The sequence below is a fragment of the Hypanus sabinus genome, chromosome 11 (genome assembly GCF_030144855.1).
Source record: "Hypanus sabinus isolate sHypSab1 chromosome 11, sHypSab1.hap1, whole genome shotgun sequence".
Taxonomy (NCBI): Eukaryota; Metazoa; Chordata; class Chondrichthyes; order Myliobatiformes; family Dasyatidae; genus Hypanus; species Hypanus sabinus.
In genome coordinates this window covers 48,588,855-48,609,267 of record NC_082716.1, presented here as the reverse complement: position 1 = coordinate 48,609,267, position 20,413 = coordinate 48,588,855, and the positions used below count along the sequence as shown (strand labels likewise).

Genomic DNA, 20,413 nt, shown 5'->3' with positions numbered 1-20,413 from the left:
TGAGACTTTGCAGCAGCAGTACAATGCAATACGGTGAATTACACTATATATATTTGTACAGTATGTGAAAGATAAGACAAAAGTAGTGAGGTAGTGTTCATGAGGTCAATGTCCATTCAGAAGTTGAATGGCACAGGAGAAGAAATTGTCCTGAATTGTTGAGTGTAGCACTTTGCAGGTTATACAGCATCTGTAGAAAGAGAAATAAGATTAACATTTCAGGTTAAAAGTCCCTTCACCAATGCTGGGGAAAACAATACTTTAAAAACACTTAAAAGTTTTCATTGGTTGAAAAAAAAGGATAAGACTAGCAAGGGTAAATGTAAGCCCCTGACAGACAGAGTTAGGAAAATTTGTATTGGTGAATAAGGAAATTGCAGAGGAAGTAAGCAATTTCTTCACAATTGTCTTCATAGAAGAAGATACATAAAATCTGCTGAATATATTCTAGAAACAAGGCTCTAATAAAAAAGAGGAAACCAAAGAAACCAAGTATCATTCAAAATCGTACTAGAGAAATTGTTGAGCTTGAAAGCAAATGTATCTAAAGAACCTGATGATTTACATTCTAGAGTTTTGAAAGAGTGGCTGTACAACTGCTCTGGTTATCATCTTCCAAAGTTCCAGACATGCTGGTATTGTTCCTGTGAAATTGGACATGGCTCTGTTAGTTTAATGCCAATAGTAGGGAAAAGTGTTGAAATCAGTAATGATGTAATAACTGAATGCCACAATAAGAGCAAATGGGATAGGCTGAGGTAGAATTACTTCATGAAATCAAAATCATGTTTGATTAATCTGCTAAGACCAGTAGAAAAGTAAGAGGAACCAGTGGATGTATTAAAAGACTCTTCATAACTGATGGGGAGAAGGATATTTAAAGCTTCTATAGGTATATATAAAAGAAAGAAAAGACTGACAAGAATAAATATAGCCACGTGACAATTACTGGGTTCTCACTTCATCCCCCTTCCCCTCCTCCATCCACCTCCTTGTTCTGTCTTCCTTCCCCTTCTTTTTTCAGTCCTGCTGAAAGGTCTTGGCCAGAAACGTCAGTTCTTTATTCCTCTCCATAGATGCTGCCTGACCAGCTGAGATTCTCCAACATTTTGTGTGCATGTTATTCTGGATTACGAGCATCTGCAGAATCTTTTTGTGTTGGTAATTGATGAGGTGGTTTGTCACTGGGATAGATCACATGGAATTGGTTACTGAACTGAAAGGAAAGAAAAAGAATAAGGTTTACTGTTACGGCCAGAGGGCCTCAGCTTTCCACAATTTGCATCAATAGTTCGGCTATGGTGTGGAATGAAATATCATATTTCCAATTTTTCTTAAAATACTTAGAATTCTTAAGTGTTGTACTTAATTCTTAGAATTGACGAAGATCTAAGGGGTCTCATAGTCCTTCTTGTACAGATGAGCTGAGGGAGTGCCGGTGAAAATGACAGGTGAAAAATAGGGGTTACAAAGCATTAACATGTGATTCTGCAGATGCTGGAATTCCAGAACAACACACAGAGTGCTGGAGAAACTCAGCAGGTCAGGCAGCATCCATTGAAATGAAGAAACAGTCAATGTTTCAGTCCAAGATTGCTCTTAAGGATTGGAAAGGAAAGGGGATTCACTTTGGGTCATGTAACAGTGAAGAGAGTGTTAATGTGCAAAATAACCTAAGTGTGCTTGTACGCAAGTCACTAAAAACTAATATGGTGGGACAAGTGATTAAGAATGCAATTGGTATACCAACCTTTATTGTGAGAGAGTTTGAATACACTAGTAACAAAGTCTTATTGCAGTCATAAAATGACTTGTGAGTTTGCACCTAGAACATTGTGTTATGACCTCCTTACCTAAAGAGCATGTGTTTGACATAGAGCAGAGGTTCCCAATCTTTTTCATGCCATGGACCTCTGCCATTAACCAAGAGGTCCGTGGACCCCAGTTTGGGAACGCCTGATATTGAGGAAATGCAGCAAAGATTCATCAGTTAGTTCCAGAGATAGTGGCTCAGCTATACAAAGAGTGATTGAGTAGATTGGGATTGTATTTAGAGTTTAGAAGAATGGGGGAAGATTTCCTTGTAACATACTGTACCCTATTTTTAAAGCTCTTGACAGGTGAGATACGGGGAAAATATTACCCCTGACACTACGGCCAGGGATTAGAGTTTCACAATAAATGTTAGGCTACTAAGGGTTGAGTTCAGGAGTACTTTCCTCACTCAAAAGTTTGTAAACCTTCAGGAATTACCTACGTTAGGGGGTTGTGCAGGGTCATTGAAAACAGAGATAGGTTTCTGAACTATAAAGGTGTCAATGACATGGAGATACAGCTGGAATATGGTGCTGAGATAGAAATGAGTCATGATCTTGACAAATGATGGAGCAGGCTCAGGAGGGCGAGATGGCCTATTGGTGTTCCTATTTCTTATGTTTTTATATAAATGTATTTGTTTAAAATAGCCCAGTTTGGGAACATAAAATTGGTTAACATTGCACAATAAGTGAGAGGTAAACTGTTCAATCTAACTCCCATTGCACACTTTCTAAGAAGGAGCCTTTCTCCTTGAATGGGCTTCTATTTGTCACAATTAAGGGTACAAAAGGGTGTTAATTACAATGAATCATTCAAATCATGATACTGAATTGCATTGATTGAAATATAAGTGGGTGGTAGGAAAAGAGAGACCACGCAGGAGGGAGTAACACTGGAATGTAGAATAATGCTGTGGAAAGTGCTGCTTGTTTTGTACCAGAAAAGAGTTATTTTTATTTACTTGGTAAAAGTCATTTCACTCTGCCATGTATGTAAGCAGTATTTCAAACGACATTTTGTTATTCATACTGTAAGACATTTCGTAACGTAACAGGGAAACAAGTGCCGATGAGCTGTGCTGTATGGCAAAAAGTATAGAGTCAGCAACTTCTATTAATTAAACACTAACTTTAAAGTGGCTTTGAGCATATGAAATGAAATGCAAAGTTGGAAATTTATTTGTAGAGCTTAATGAAGTAACCTTTACTTTAAAAAAAGATGCAATCAAATAGCTGAAGTGTTTCATCAAACATCAACAGTTTAAAATTCAAGGAAACCAGCCTCTGGCTTAGTAGTTCTTTTCTAGTGCAAGTACTTTTTTTTTGGGGGGGGGATGCATTCACTGCTGGGGGGGGGGGGGGGGTGGCGGTGTTCCGTGGACAAGCAGGAGACTTCTTGTGTGTGTTTGGAGAAAAATGCAGTAATTGAGCCATTGTCTAATTTACCCACATCTTTGAAAAGGGCTGATTAATTAAATATACAACAGTGTTGCTCTTTGGACTGTATTCTCATTTACAGCATGGGCCATAAATTAGACAGAATAAATACTTCAATGTGTTGACCAAAGAGCTGCTACGTCAGAACCGCTTGAAGGCTGGTGGGTGGAGAGCAGAGTGTTTCTTGATAATGATAGTCACGTCTGGGTCTGTCTGGTAACCAATGGAAACCAGACATGATGTAACACCAGGATGAACTTGAACTTGGGGGACTTAAAAAGGGAACAATAGACCAGAGTAATCAATAAAGCAAATTTCTGTGAAGGATTACAGGACTGCTCTCGGGTAACCTTGCCTGCCAGGCAGTGAATAGTAAGGAGTGGGAAAGAACCTTGTTTTAATTTAAAAGGGTGGGCAAAAGCACTGCAGACTTTCGCTGTGCAGTTGGGAGAGGAGAAAGGTGCTGTGTACAATTGCACCCCCTGTTGACAGAAGCTAGTATTATTTGGCAGGGAACATCGTTCTTTTTTAATTAAGGAAGCTTGCAATAAAAAAAAGTTTTCACATTACTATGTGTCCTCACCTATTTTAACTGTAAACGCAATTTAAAAAAAAAACATCTCAGCTAACGTAGTGTTCTTTGCTTGTCTTCTGGCTTTAGATTGTTCACTTCTGCAGACAAATCTTCAAAGATCCATGGTTGGCCAAATACGACTGTTACATAAGTGTATTTTTCCTAGTTGGTTAAATAAAGTTTTAAACAAAAAGCTGTTTGAAAATAAATACATCCTCTTAACGTTTAAAATATTTTAGCTGTGATACAAGAATTGTTGAAGTCCTTTCTTAGGTATTGGATGTGGATCAATTTATTCAAGATATACAGTATAAATATACATTGCTTATAAAATATTAAATAACATTCCAGAACGAATCTTTCTTTCACTATAACAGTACTTTTTTATCAATTAGCAAAGCAGCTTAAACAGCAGGATTGAATACCAATTTTCCAAGCATGCAGACTAAATACCGGCCATCTGCGGCTGTGCTGAAGCTGCAGTATTCCCTTTGCATTGATCTGCTAATTGATGTTGAGTTGCATTAAGGTCTGTGGACTCGTGCTGGTTTTGAATAAATAACCTCATACTTTCAACTTTAACCCTTTCCAGCACACACTTCACGATGAAGTAGTGTTATGTTTTACTGGAGCTGAGACCTAGTAAACAAGACGCCTGTTTGAGAAATTTGATTGAATATAATAACAAGGAATAAACCTGGTAGTGTTGCTCCAAGTTCCATATCTACACTCCTTTGTGTCTCCATTCAGGATCCAAAGTCTGGACAGCAGCCCTACAATCCCAGTACTCCCTCTCCAGATTGACCTTTAGGTCATTCCAGTCCCACACTGCAGTGGTTGATTTTGAGCTTTTCTCTGAAGTGATCAAGCAAACAATTAATTTGTTAATAACCGTTGCACAACCTGAAGTTGTTCTAAGTCGTGTTCCGCCAGTATTTTCCCAGGATTAATATGGATGGGTAATCTGTTTCCTTAAGCAGTCCCAATGAGAGTTTGTGCAATACATGATCTGGATTGAGACAGAGCAAGTGACAGCAGTTTGTGTAGGGGAACATTTTGCATCTAGTGACTACAAAGCCATCAGTTTCAAAGTAAATAAGCAAAAAGATAGGTGTAGCCCACAGGTTGAGATTTTAAATTGAAGGAAGGCCGGTTTTGATGGAATCAGAAATGATCTGGCAAGTGTGGATTGGGACAGGCTGTTTTCTGGCAAAGGTGGGAGGCCTTCAAAGGTAAGATTTTAAGAGTACAAAGCTTGAGTGTGCTAGTGTTATAGAAGCTTGGTTTTCAAGAGATATTGAGGCCCTGGTTTGGAAAAATAGGAGGTGTATCACAGGTAGGAACAAATGATGTGCTTATGGAATATAAGAAATTTCTTTTGTATTCACCTCCACAACCGTTGCCGATGACGAAAAAAAAACGGATATGATAGGGTCTTTTAAGACAGGTACATGGAGCTCAGAAAAATAGAGGGCTGTAGGTAACTGTTGGTAATTTCTAAGGTAAGGACATGTTTGGCATAGCTTTGTGGGCTGAAGGGCCTGTATTATGCTATAGGTTTTCTATGCTTCTACTTAAGAAAGGAAACAGAAATGCCAGAAGAAGGCATGGGGATTCCTTAACAGACGAGTTGAAGGAGAATCCTAAGGGCTTCTACAGATAGCGTGGTATGCAAAACTTTGGGCACCCCATCATCAAATGTGATGGCAGTATATAGTATTAATGGTAAGACTCTTGGTAGTATGGAAGATTAGAGGGATCTTGGGGTCTGAGTCCATAGGAAGCTCAAAGCAGCTGCGTAGGTTGACTCTGAGATTAAGAAGGCAATCGGTGTATTGGCCTTCGTCAATTGTGGAATTGAATTTAGGAGCTGAGAGGTAATGTTGCAGCTATATAGGACCCTGGTTAGACCCCACTTGGAGTACAGTGCTCATTTCTGGTCGCCTCATGACAGGAAGGATATGGAAACCATAGAAAGGGTGCAGAGGAGACTTACAAGGATGGTGCCTGGTTTGGGGAGCATGCCTTATGAGAATAGGTTGAGTGAACTCGGCCTTTTTTCCTTGGAGCGACGGAGGATGAGAGGTGACCTGAAAGAGGTGTATAAGATGATGAGAGGCATTGATCGTGTGGATAGTCAGAGGCTTTTTCCCAGGGCTGAAATGGCTAACATGAGAGGACACAGGTTTATGTTGCTGGGGAGTAGGTACAGAGGGGATGTCGGGTAAGTTTTTTACTCAGAGAGTGGTGTGCGTGGAACAGGCTGCCGGCAACAGTGGTGGAGGCGGATACAATAGGGTCTTTTAAGAGACTTTTGGATATGTACATGGAGCTTAGAAAAATAGAGGGCTATGAGTAAGCCTAGTAGTTTCTAAGGTTGGGACATGTTTGGTACAACTTTGTGGGCTTATTGTGCTGTAGGCTTTCTATGTTTCTGTTACTGTGAATAATTAATTGAGTAGTAGATGAACTGATCTCCAAAAGTCATGAAGTTAAAGATCAAATATTCTTTTCAACATTTTAAGCAAGATTAGTATTACTTTTGTTTTGTACAATTTTAGAGTGAAAAAAATGAAAGGAGCACCATGCAAAAGTTTGGGAACCCCAAAGAGATTTGAGCTCTCGGTTAACTTTTACCAAGGTCTCTGACCTTAATTAGCTTGTTAGGGCTATGGCTTTTTCACAGTCATTGTTAGGAAAGGTCAGGTAATGCAAATTTCAAAGATTTATAAATACCTTGACTCCTCAAATCTTGTTCCAACAATCAGCAGCCATGGGCTCCTCTAAGCAGCTGCCTACCACTCTGAAAATTAAAATAAATGAGTCCCACAAAGCAGGAGAGGACTATAAGAAGATAGCAAGGTGTTTTCAGGTAGCCGTTTCCACAGTTCATAATGTAATTAAGAAATGGCAGTTAACAGGAAGGGTGAAGATCAAGTTGAGGTCTGGAAGACCAAGAAAACTTTCTGAGAGAACTGCTCATAGGATTGTTAGAAAGGCAAATCAAAACTCCTGTTTGATTGCAAATGACCTTCAGGAAGATATAGCAGACGCTGGAGTGGTGGTACACTTTTCCACTGTGCAACGACACCTGCACAAGTATGACCTTCATGGAAGAGTCATCAGAAGAAAACCTTCCTGCCTCCTCACCACAAAATTCAGCATCAGAAGTTTGCAAAGGAACATCTAAACAAGCCTGATGCATTTTGGAAACATGTCCTGTGGACTGATGAAGTTGAAATAGAACTTTTTGGTCGCAATGAGGAAAGGTATGTTTGGAGAAAAAAGGGTGCAGAATTTCATTGAAAGGACACCTTTAAAACTGTTAAGTGTGGTGTGTGGCCAAGTGGTTAAGGCATTGGATTAGCGATCTGAAGGTCGTGAGCTCGAGCCCCAGCTGAAGCAGCGTGTTGTAGTCCTTAAGCAAGGCACTTAATAACCACACATTGTTCCAGTCCACCCAGCTAAAAATGGGTACTGGCAAAATGCTAGAGGTTAACCTCACAATAGACTGGCCTCCTATCCAGAGGGAGTCTCATACTCTCAGTGGAAAACGGCATAAGTACCGGCGTGAGGAGCCTATAAGGCTCGGGACAGACTTTAACCTAACTAACTGTTGATCGGTCATGCTTTTGCTTGTGTTGCAGCCAGTGGCACAGGGAACATTTCACTGGTAGAGGGAAGAAGGAATTCAATTAAATACCAGCAAATTCTGGAAGCAAACATCACACTGTCTGTAAAAACATTGAAGATGAAAAGAGGATGATTTCTACAGCAGGATAATGATCCCAAACACACCTCAAAATCCACAATGGACTACCTCAAGAGGTGGCCTTCACAGTCCCTCGACCTAAGCATCATCGAAACTCTGTGGATAGACCTCAAAATAGTAGTGCATGCATGATGGCCCAAGAATCTCACAGAACTAGAAGCCTTTTGCAAACAAGAATGGGCGAAAATCCCCCAAACAAGAACTGAAAGACTCTTAGCTGGCTACAGAAAGTGTTTACAAGCTGTGATACTTGCCAAAGCACTGACCATGTAGGGTGCCCAAATTTTTGCTTCAGGCCCTTTTCCTTTTTTGTTATTTTGAAACTGTAAAAGATGGAAATAAAAAAAGTAATCTTGCTTAAAAAATTAAAGGAATGTGTCATCTTTAACTTTATGCCTTTTGGAAATCAGGTCATCTTTTACTCGCTTAGCTATTCACAATAACAGAAATTTTGACCAGAGGTGCCCAAACTTTTGCATGCCACTGTATGTTAAGAGCAAGATGATTGCAAGGGGCAAAATTGGTGTTCTTTTAAAAATCAGAACGGTAATCCATACATGGAGCCAAAAGAGATGGAGGAGATCTTAAATGAATTGTTTGCATCTGTATTTACTCAGCAGCTAGATACAGTCTATAGAAATGAGGCAAAATGGTATCAACTTTGTGAACCCTACATGGATGACAGAGGAGGAGATGTTTACAGTCTTGAGGCAAATAAGGGTTGGATAAATCCCAAGGGCCAGACAAGGTGTTCCCACGGACTCTGTGGGAGGCAAGTGCAGAAATTGCAGGTGCCCTAGCAGAAATGTTTAAATCATCCTTAACAACAGGTGAGGTACCAGATGATTAAAGAAAAACATATGTTATTCTTCTGTTTAAGAATGTCTCTAAAAATAAATTAGAAAATGATAGGCCTATGAACATAACATCAGTAATGGGAAAGTTATTAGAAGGTATTCTAAGGGACTGGATATATGAGTATTTGGATAGACAGGCACTGATTAATCATCATGGCTTGCATGTGGTTAGTCATGTTTAACAAACCTTACAGAGTTTTCTGAGGAAATTATCAGAGAAGTTGATGAAGGCAAGGAAGTGGATGTTGTCTACATGGATTTTAACAAGGTCCCGCATGGGAGGTTGCTCAAGAGAGTTCATTTGGTTGGCATTCAAGATGAAGTAGTAAAGTAGCTTAGACATTGGCTTTGTGGGAGAAGCCAGAGAGTGGTAGTAGATGGTTGCCTCTCTGACTAGAGGCCTGTGACTAGTTAGTGTCACAGGGATTGGTGCAGGTTGATGTTTGTCATTTATATCAATGATTCGGATGTTAATGTGGTAAACTGTTTCAGCATATTTGAGCCTGGCACTAAGACTATGAAAGCTCGCAGTGGGATCTGAACCAGCTGTAAAAATAGGTTGAAAAATGGCTGATGGAATTTATCACAGCCAGTGTAGGTCTTACATGGTGAATGGTAGGGCAGTGAGGAGTGTGGCAAAACAGAGTGATCTGGGAATACAGGTACATAATTCGTAGAAAGTAGCATCACAGGTAAATAGGGTCGTAATGAAAGTTTTTGGAACATTGGCCTTCATAAATCAAGGTATTAAGTGCAGGAGATAGGATGTTATGTTGAAGCTGTATAAGATGTTAGTGATGCCTGATTTGGGGTATCGTGTTCTGTTTTGGTCACCTTCCTATAGGAAGTATGTAAAAATGTTTGAAGAGAACAGAGAAAATTTACAAGGATGTTGTTGGGTATGGAGGACCTGAGTTATATGGGAAGATTGATTAGGTTAGGATTTTACTCCTCGGAACATAGAAGATTGACAGGAGATTTGATAGAGGTATACAAACTTATGACGGGTATAGATAGGGTAAATGCAAGCAGGCTTTTTCCACTGAGGTTAGGTGAGACTACAGCTAGCAGTCATGGGTTAAGGGTGAAAAGTTTAAGGGGAACCCAAGGGGAAACTTCTTCACTCGGGGGTCTTGAGAGTGTGGAATGAGCTGCCAGCACATATGGTGCATGCAAGCAGAATTTCAATTGTTCCAAAGATGTTTGGATAGGTACGTGGCTTGTAGTGGTATGGAGGGCTGTGCTCCCAGTGCAGGTCGATGTGAGTAGGAAGCTTAAATGGTTCAGCTCAAACTAATCACAAACAAGAGAAAATCTGCAGATGTTGGAAATCCAAGCAACACACACAAAATAGTGGGGGAGCAAGTGCTTCACCTGCCCCTACACCTCTTCCATCACTAACATTCAGGCCCCCAAACAGTCCTTCCAGGTGAGATGACACTTTACCTGTGAGTCTGTTGGGGTCATCTCCTCAATCCAATGTTCCGTGTGTGGCCTCCTGTATATCGGTAGATTGGGAGACCACTTTGCCGAACCCCTACGCTCCGTCAGCCTGAAAAAGAAGACTCTCCCAGTGGTCAGCCATTTTAATTCCACCTCCCATTCCCATTCCCATTCTAACATATCAATCCATGGCCTCCTCTGCTGTCGCACTAAGACCACACTCAGTTGGAAAAGCAACAACTTGTTTTCCGTTCAGGTAGCCTCTGAAGCATGAATATTGATTTCTCGAATTTCTGGCAATGCCCCCACCCCCCGCACCATTCCCTATTCCCATTTCCCTTTCTCACCTTATCACCTTACCTGCCCATCTCCCACCTCCCTCTGGTGCTCCTCCCCCTTTTCTTTCTTCCATGGCCTTCTATCCTATCCTATCCTATCAGACTCCCCTTCCACCAGCCCTGTATCTCTTTCACATCCCTGCTCTTGTATTCTAGACCTCTGGAAATGAAGCTAACATTGCATTTGCCCATCTTTTATTTAGAGATATAGTGCAGAGTAGGTCCTTCTAGCCCTTTGAGCTGCACTGCCAGTAACCCACCAGTTTAACCTTAGCCCAATCATGGAACAATTTACAATGACTTATTGGCCTACTAACTGGTACGTCTTTGCTCTGTGGAGGAATGTGGAGCACCCAGAAGAAACCCATGCATTCCATGGGGAGGATGCACAAACTCCTTACAGAAGACACCAGAAATGAACTCTGAACTCCGTAATAGCGTTGTGCTAACCATTATGCTAATGTGGTGCCCTTTTTGTCTCTTTCCTTTCTGGAATAGTGGTTTACCAATACTCTATTAAATCTTTTTCAGAATCCAGGAAATCCAATTCATTCACTTTCTCTGCCAGAGAGGAGGCTGGGGGACTTTTTATTTGTTAGTTCTATTGAAATATTTTATTTTAGTGATAGAGATTGTCTGTACTCCCTGTAGCTTCTTGGTTATCTATTACTGATTTGCTTTTACTGTCTTCTATTATGAAAACTGATCCAAATTACTGATTCAGAATCTCTGCTGTTTACTATTTCCAATTATCAATTTTCCAATCTCATACTGGAAAGAACCAATGTTTACTTTAACTCTGTTCTTCTTTCTGATGTTGTTGCAGAAGCTCTTATGGCCACTCCCTCACAATTCAGCCTTGGTCCTGCAGATCTTAATTTCATACAATAGACTGAGTATTGAGTAAGGACCTTGTCTATAATTTACCACAATTCAGAGATTAGAATGTTTGTCTGTTAAAAGAAGACCCTGTTTAGGAATTAGTCTGTTGTTTGCCAGAAAAATAAAGTTAACACTATGGATTTTATGAGCAGCAAGCTTTAAAGAGGGACCTTAATTTTTTCTAGGAACTAAAGTGACTTCTTACCTGTTTTCAAGTGTTAGAAATGCTCAAACAGGTTGAATGGAGTAAAATTAAGAATAGTTTAATTTGCACTCAATCATTGAGAGTCTTTTAAGCACCAGGAAACGGGATTTAAAATGTATGGGAGGATGAAATGGTGATTTTTTTACATCTGAATGGTGGAATTAGTTGTTGAAGTTGCACGAATATACAAACATATTGTCCTTCAAACATAACTACTGTTTGTATACAAATGTGGTTAATTTGATTGTCGTTACCAGTTAGTGCAGTAACTCTGCACTCCCGTGATGATCAAATATCTAGCTCAGAAATATTCAAAGACACTGCCTTTAAGGAAAAAATTCTGAAAAATTTCCTTCTGAGGGAAAACAATGCCTCTTCTCCGCCTTGAATAGGTGTCATCTTATTTTTAAACTCTATCTTCTGTTTCAAGAGAAAACATCCACCCTGTCAAAGCCACTTTGGATGTTAAGTGTTTCAATCAAGTCCCTCCCACTCTGAAGAACTCCAGTAAATTCAAGAACAGCCTATCCAAGTGTACCATGTAAAGCAACCCACCCATTCCACATATAATTCTCCCTTATTTGCTGCAAGCAACCCTCTCTGAAATGCTTCCAACATATTTACATAAATAAAGGCAGTACTGTATAGAATGCCCCAGAAGTGATCTTACCAGTACCCTGTATGTTTATTTTCCTAACACTAAACAATGATGCTCTGTTACATTTCATAATTACTTGTGCCTGTTAAATAGCCTTTTGCAGATCACTAGTCACCCAAATTCCTTTGCTTTCTCTGAAATGCAAACAGATAATGATAGAAGCATACAATCAGTTTGGCAGTACCTGTGGAAGCAGATACAGATTTAATGTTTCAGGATGACCTTAAATTATTCAGCATGAAATTCTGCTTCCCTTTCCTACTGTGTATTTCTATCACTTTGTATTATTTTAGATTTGAGCATCTACAATTTTCGTTTGATTTTTTGCCTCTGCATCTCAAATTTCTGTAGTCTCTCACTGTTTTGATAGGCTTTATTTTTTTCTGACCAAAATGGAGATTTCACTTATTTTCTTTAATCATATGTCAGTTGGAAAGTGTATGGTCATGCACTTTGGTGGAAGAAATAAATGGGCAGTCTATTACTTAGATGGAGAGGGAATTCAAAATGCAGAGATGCAAAGGGACTTGGGAGTCCTTGTGCAGGATACCCTAAAGGTTAACCTTCAGGCTGAGTCAGTGGTGAAGAAGGTGAATGCAATGTTGGCATTCTTTTCCAGAGGTATAGAATATAAGAGCAGTATATGTGATGTCGAGGCTCTATAAGACACTATTCTGTGCAGTTTTGGGCTCCTTATCTTATAAAGAATATACTGACATTGGAGAGGGTTCAAAGAAGATTCACAAGAACGATTCCAGGAATGAAAGGGTTACTGTATGAGGAACGTCTGGCAGCTCGGGCTGTATTCCCTGGAGTTCAGGGGAATGAGGGGGATCTCATAGGAACATTTCGAATGTTAAAAAGCCTGAACAGATTAGATATGGAAAAATTATTTCCCATGGTAGGGGAGTCTAGGTCAAGAGGGCACGACTTCAGAAATGAAGGATGTCCATTTAGAACAGAGATGTGGAGAAATTACTTTAGTCAGAGGGCAGTGAATGTGTGGAATTTGTTGCCACTAGAGGTTGAGGAGGCCAAGTTATTGTGTGTATTTAAGGCAGGGATAGATAGGTTTTTGATTAGCTAGGGCATCAAAGGGTATGGGGAGAAGGTAGGGGAGTAGGGATGAATGGAAGAGTTGGATCAGCCCATGATTGAATGGTGGAGCAGACTCAATGGGCCAAATGGCCTACTTCTGCTTCTACTTCTTATGGTCTTATAGTTTTAAATCATTTCCCTTTCACAATCTATCAATATAACCTTTTAAAGATTCTCAGCCCTCTGTTAGCATTTATTTCAAGAGAACTAGAATAGAAAAGCAAAGATGTAATGTTAGGGCTTTATAAGGCACTGGTGAGGCCTCACTTGGAGTATTATGAGCAGTTTTGGGCCCCTTATCTAAGAAACGAAGTGCTGACATTGGAGAGAGTTTACAGGAGGCTCACAAAAATGATTTCAGAATTGGAAGGCTTATTATATAAGGAGTGTTTGATAGCTCTGGGCCTTTACAGAATCAGAAGAATGAAGGAGGGATCTGATTGAAATTCATCGAATGCTGATAGGTCTTGTAAGAGTGGATATGATGAAAATGTTTCCAATGGCGGGGGAGTCTTAAGACCAGATGACATAGCCTCAGAATAGAGAGAAGTCCATTTAGAATGGAGATGTGGAAGAATTTCTTTAGCCGGAGATTTGTGAATTTGTGGAATTCATTGCTATGGGCAGCTATGGAGGCCAAGTCATTAGGTATATTCAAGGCAGAAGTTGACAGATTCTTGATTAATCAGGGCAAGAAGGAATATGGGAAGAAAGCAGGAGATTGGGGCTCAGAGGGAAATGGATCAGCCATGATGGTTCAATTGACCAAATGACCTAATCTTGTTCCTATATCTTATGGTTTTATGGTCTTTTAAAGCCTTCTCAGTTACTGTTTACAACCGTTCCTATCCAACTTTGTGTCAATGACAAACTTAACAATCATATGCATTTATCCTAGAAATTTGCATCAATTGTCGATTTCTATGTTACTGTGATATTTTCAACTTCTTTTACAATAAGTAGTTAACTTTTCAAAGCTGCAGAACAGAATGAAAGCATTTAAAAGCTGTGTCTTGATTGTTGCTCTTTCTGTGACTGCTTTTTGTGGAAGAGAATGTTTTGAAGGTAAATTTAAAACTTAAATAATGTGGTTAATGTGCGCCAGTTCATTTAGCATCTATAAGGGAAAGCTAAGTTGATAATTCAAATTTGACCTATCAGCAGAATCTTTGAAGTGAGGCAACGACCTGCTACAAGAATTTGAAAGGGCAAATAGTAATGGATACTCATCTCTGCCAAGAGCCTTTCTTTTAGGATCTTGAATGAAGTACATTTAATGTACAATGTCAAAGCTTTTGCATCTGCAGAGTGAAGTGAGTCATAATTGTGATTAAAATCAATATTCTATTCATATTTCATCTTCTCTGATTCAAATGCTGAAGAAATTGAATATGATAGGAAGAAAAACTAAGAAAGAAGAAACTAGCTTTATTGCATTGCCTGTGATTGATTCCCATTTAGCTTAACACTGTGTCTTTGTGTCTTCTCTTCCAGTCCTGGTACCTGGGATAAAGGCCATAGCTTCCCGCCACCCAGCAGACAGACCACCTGACCCCTTCCCAACTCTGTAACATGGGAGCAAGACAACTTCACTTCAAGCTGTGGGGGGAGGGGAGATCAATAGAATTTCAACAGAGAAAATATGACATGAAACAGCACGCCTAAAAGCTGAATGATGAAGACCATAGCAATGGATTTACTTAATAAGAACTGGTCATACTCGTCATTTATGTTATCGTGCTATTGATATGTAAGGGTCTGTTATTGAGGTACTGAAATATTTAGGCTCTATTAGAAAACTCTGAAGTGTTTTAGTAGTAGAAAATAGGCATAGCAAGGTAGTCTCTCATACCGGATAGAACTAGTCCGCTATCACTTACCAACTGTGTGATTATTACACAGTTTATGTAGAGTCTAACTATTTCAGGCAATCTCTAGCTAGCAGGAGACCCTCAACAGATAAAATATTAGTGAAAGATAATGAAACACATGTATTTTGAAGTTCCATAGCTAAATCCTGCAAGATATAAAATACTACAACACCATGGAAATAGCTAGGGCAGCTTTCTCTGCAACATATCACAAAATACAGCTCTTCTTTTTTTCCAGAGAATTTATTAAACACAATCCAAGCTATATACCGATGCACATTAATTATCATAGCTCCGATAGGCCTCCTGAAAGGTATACAAAATCCAAACATCTCACACCAAGAAGGTTGAAATGCTGCATTCACGCCATTTTAGTTTTGTTTTTTATTTCTCTCCAACAACAATAAGATAAATTGTTAAAAATGAGAAATCCATGCAAACTGGGGAGGATGGTCTGCTTTGATTGAAACTGACAGGAATCAATCAAAAAAGGTTTAATTTTTTTGATTAATTGAGTAAAGTGCAATTTCATTGGATAGTTAAATATCTTTGTATGATAGAGATTGTTGAAAATTCTATTTTTGTTTTCCAAGTCCTCCCACCCCAGGACTCTAAACTATCGGGGTAAAATCATAGCCTTGCAAGAAAAAAAGGGGAGCTATTTTTTGCTTTTTTTATTTTTTTTAAAATAAACTTGCATCCCTCAAATAAACTGAAGGAAGATTTAAAAAAAAATTAAAAAAAAGCTAATGGTGCTTTTACCAGATCATGTAAACTACATTCAAAATTATAGCTACTCATTGTTTTAACTAAGCACATAATAGAAAATCGCCACATCGTACTATAAGTAAAGTTCTTTCTAAATTCAAAGACACAGTACACAGATTAAAATCTTGACGAGTTTTTCATTGTTCCACCTTGGAACACTAGAATTCAGATCCACATGTTGTATCTAGGAATTTATCCGTATCAATTTAAGTAACTTGTACATGTAAGAAACAAAAAAAAAACACTGCATTGAAATAGATTTTTGACCAAACAGCAAAGCAAACCCTCATCCATGCTATGAGGCATGCTTCGCAAATATTTAACAAACCATTTTCCCATGGTATACCAACCGTATATATTCTCTGCTTGGCTTGCCAGCCAATCAGACATTTAAAATGCATGATCTAGTGTTAGTGACTAATTTTTATATAGACAATGTAGGAGAAATGTATAGTGCATTAAGACACAAGAAATATAATCCCTATTCCGGGCACTTGCCTTTTGAACTGTACTTGTTGGGCCTACAAAAAGGGCCTCTACTACTGTCCTATACAATCAGTAAACAGAAAGTCTTGGGAAGACACTTTTGCTCCTCACTTTTTCCCTAATGGAATAAGTTTCTTGATTTGCACGAATAATATAAAAAAATTCCGCATCAATGTGCCTTGCCCTGGATAGCAATTATACGTGGAATCATTGCACATGTTCCTATAATGTAACAATCCTCTTGGGTCTTTTCCTGGTGTAGCAATCAGAGACACTTTTTAAATGCGACATTGATGTCAGCCATTGTAAAGTTAGAACATGTAGAAAACAAATCAGTTTTGCCGCAGATAGGATTAGATTTCATTGTTCTTTACGGTCAGTACTTTTGAAATTTGTAGATGCTAGTGTATCAGTATTTTTTTTTGGATGTTGCTACATTTTAATATTATTTGGCGTCTTCCTTTGTTTTCCCAGATATATGAAAAAATATGCAATACCTGATTTATCATGTAGAAATGCTTAGCAAGTTTTAATTTTAATTTTTTTTTATTTGACCAAAGTTGGTGCTGCTGTTAATGCAGTCTGTTAGGTGTTTGTCTTGTAAATTGTAAACGCTGAATGCACAGACAGGAAGGGCTCTCCTTAGAGTTGCAGTAGAACTGTGAAGCACTAAGCTGAACCCTGCTCCAACAAATTTCAGAACAGTTTGTTCACATTTGAGCCTTAAACTTTCATTCAAACCCCAGACCCATATTTTTGTCAGCATAGCAGACTGCAAGGAATTTGCATTCAAGAAAAACAAAAAAATGCCCATTTTATATGCACATTTGAAACTTCCAAGTTTTCAAATTGTTTACTGATTATGTATATTAAAATGATTAAAACAAGTTTCTGGATTTTGATAGGTGTCTACTAAGTGGTGAGTAAGTGTTCCACAATACCGTATTGTGTGATTGTAATTGTTTGATGTAATTTCTTGTAATCCACATCCTTAGCCTTCCTTTAGCACGTAGCTGGGCATTACATTGACATATGTGCACTATAAAGAGCAGCTTGCAGTGCTTCACAGTGAAGGGAATAGCACGGACAAATTTTTTTGTAGGAACCTTGTTAAATGCCAAGGTTTATGAGTAGAATTGGTTGTACATACAAAATAATAAGTAAAAAAAAATGCACCCTGTTTTTAAAACAGTTTTTAAAAAAAAGCAATAGTTTGGGCAGTTAATTTTTTTAAATTTTTTTTTGTTGGTGAGTGTGATTAGTCATGGCTGCAAAGCAAGGAAAGAGAAAAAGTTGAGCTGCCCATTCAGCAGATTTGTAATTTGTATGTTGTATAGTTGTATTAATTACACTGATTTAATCTGCCCTATTTTGTAATGCAGGAACTTTTGTAACATTGTTAAAATGAGAAAAAAAATCTGTCAACTTAGCTTAGTGGATCTTCTGATTGTTGGTTATAAGGCAGCATTCGTAGTATTGCTATTCCTCTGGGAACTGGATTTGAGTTATAAACTTTCCTGTTTCCTTTTTTGTATGTATTTAAGTACTTTATTTTTCTTCTTTGATTGGTATGGCATATTCCTATACTTATAAAGTATAGGCTACTGAGAAACCATTATAAATGGACATTACATGCTGTATTTTTGAAGGTATTTGTCGTTTCAAGTATGAAAGATGCTAAGGGAACCTGAACAAATTTAAAGTTTAAAAAAAAGGAAAAGTTTTTTAAAAGGTTTGGAAAAATGATAGTATGTAGGCAAAAGGGTAATGGATGAAACAGACTGTAAGTATTATTAAGCTAACTCTCTTTCACAATATCAAGAACACTACAAAATGAGAATTTGGTTTCATTTAGGAGGTATGGACAGCATGTCATTCTTGTAATAGAAGGGAGGTGTGATTATTTTTTTCTTTACTCCCCACCCAACCGTCAGGCTGGGTAGATGTAATGTTAACTTAACCCTTTGATTATTTAATTATGTTTGCATCCTCTTAGAATGTAACCCTAAGAATGTTGCTGAGGTACACAAAAAAAGCAAGCTTAGAGTATACAATACTTGGTTAGAAATGTACGTTTCTGTTTTTAGTTATTTTGCAAAACAGTGATCATGGGTTTTTTGTCTGCCAATAAGTTAGCAGTTCTGATTGACTGAAATTAGTCAAGTAACAGTACAGACAGACTAGAAATTGCCTAAAGCTCTAGATCAGCTATACTTCACAAGAAAGGATGGGAGAAGAGATAAAGACCACACAAGAATGAAAATTCCTCTCGAAAGCATAGTTTGCAGAATTCAGTCAGCCCACAGTAATATTAAAGTTCCATGACAGGTTCTCTCACCTTTTTTCTTCATGCATATTGCAGCTTTGTAGTGGCAGTGTTGATAAAATATATATTGGACAAAAAAAAATCAGACTCAGCTTGAAACAGTTTTTTTTCCTTGTAGTGATTTTTTTGAATGTCAGACAATATTACACTTTGAATTGTGTCTCTGGAAATATCTTTGATAGAAGGCCTCCATGGAACAAAATACCATAAGAACATGACTTTGAGATTGGCTTGATAATATAAGGAGAGCTTTAATGGCACCTGGCAGGATTCAGATGCACTAAAATAAAAAAAAAGTCTTGTCTTGAGAGTATTGCATGCATCAGCGTTTGACAGTAAAACCCAGCTTTGCATTTGCAAACCGAGGCTGTACAACAGCTCGGCACTTAGAAAGCCTTTTTAATTAAAAAAAAGTTTAAAAAAGTTTGCAAACAATACTGAAAATTGCTTTGATGTGTAGCAGATAACATTGAAGCTGTCCCATAGCACTTAATTGTAATGAATACTGTGTCACCAAGTTTATTCTCAAATTTACTGTTAAATGCAAATCCATTACATGGTGCTATTACAGGCTGGCAACAAAATGTGACAACTTGGGCTCACTTCACTTGCTTTATGACAGTGTAAATGCGTAGCAGTGTTTTCTGCATGAGAACTATGCACAAAATCTATGGTTAACCTTGGTATCTATTGAGTTTACGTCAATCCTTGCCTTTTGTCATTATTATAAATGCCAGCTTTAGATAAAATAAAGAAATAAGAATACCAGCATATTACCTGAAACATTACAAAAAAAAGTGGTGCCTGTGAAATCTGTATTATATGAATCTTCTGAACTACAATTTTCTACAACGGTCGCCTTCGCTGTCTGTCAGAACCTTCTCCTCATGATGATTAAGCAAATGTAAAGTAACCGTACAATATTACTGCATGCTATTCCATAATGCTTATTGAGCTGTATAAATATTACTCAAGTTTATGTTAGTCATTTTTTTTTCCTGACTTGGTTCTTGTCAGATAGTTTAAAGATATTTCACTGAGAACCCATCTGTCTATTTTTGGGGGTGTTTTCAGGTTTTTTTTTGAGGTAATACATTTACTTTTAAAAAACATTTTCAGTATTACTTATTTTTGTTTGTTTATTTTGCTTCACCCTAGGGGGTGGGCACAGTTCCAAATTTAGAAACTGTGTACCCAACAAAACTTACCTGACAGTTATCTATAAGTGGCATCGCACGCGATTCAGTTTAATTTTTTTTAATTGACGTCTGTGCATTTACCGTCCCATTACTGTGCAGCAGTGCTGTTTTGTCCGGGTTAGAAGCTCCTTCCCTAGCAGAAGGACTAAAAAGAACTTCAGTTTTTTTTGGGAGCAGGTAGCACTTTAACAGATGGGAGAATGGGTACCCGTGCCCACCCCTACCTTCACACCAGAGCACGTATTTTTAAAACGAGAATTAAAGAAATGGCTGTTTAGTTTCATGCACGGTTGAACATTTACTTTAGATGAATTCAGTAAAAATGTTGTGCCTCTGGTACTGGCAATGATTCTGTTCTCGTGGTCATTTTTTAAAACAAACGTGTATGTGAAAGTATGTTATTGGTTGAGAAACACTGTGGGCATCAATTCTTACTCAACTAAATCTCTGCAAGTTTTGAGCTGGTGTGGATTAGTTTAACTCTTGTATTCAACCATTAGTGCTACCACCTTCTCACATTACAATACAATTACTGGAAGCAAATGCTGCATTTCCTATGCAACAAAAAAAAGGAAAATAAAATGCTAATGCTACTGTACCCTGTATTCATGACTTATTATTACGGTGTCTTTTAGTTGCAGTGGCAAGCAACGTCATTGAAAAGTGGTGAGATGGTGGTGGA

General features: G+C 38.3%; 1 protein-coding gene across 3 annotated transcripts in view; it reads left to right on the top strand.

Moving 5' to 3' along the window:
• Window positions 1-20,329, top strand: part of LOC132401933 (nuclear factor 1 A-type) — a 544,334-nt gene extending 524,005 nt beyond the window's left edge. For all 3 annotated transcript variants that reach the window (XM_059984302.1, XM_059984301.1, XM_059984296.1), the window contains one exon: window positions 14,576-20,329. In XM_059984302.1, coding sequence (XP_059840285.1) covers window positions 14,576-14,652 — 77 coding nt within the window. In that variant the 3' untranslated portion in view covers window positions 14,653-20,329. The remainder of the gene's footprint in view (window positions 1-14,575) is intronic.
• The last annotated feature ends 84 nt before the right edge of the window (window positions 20,330-20,413 follow it).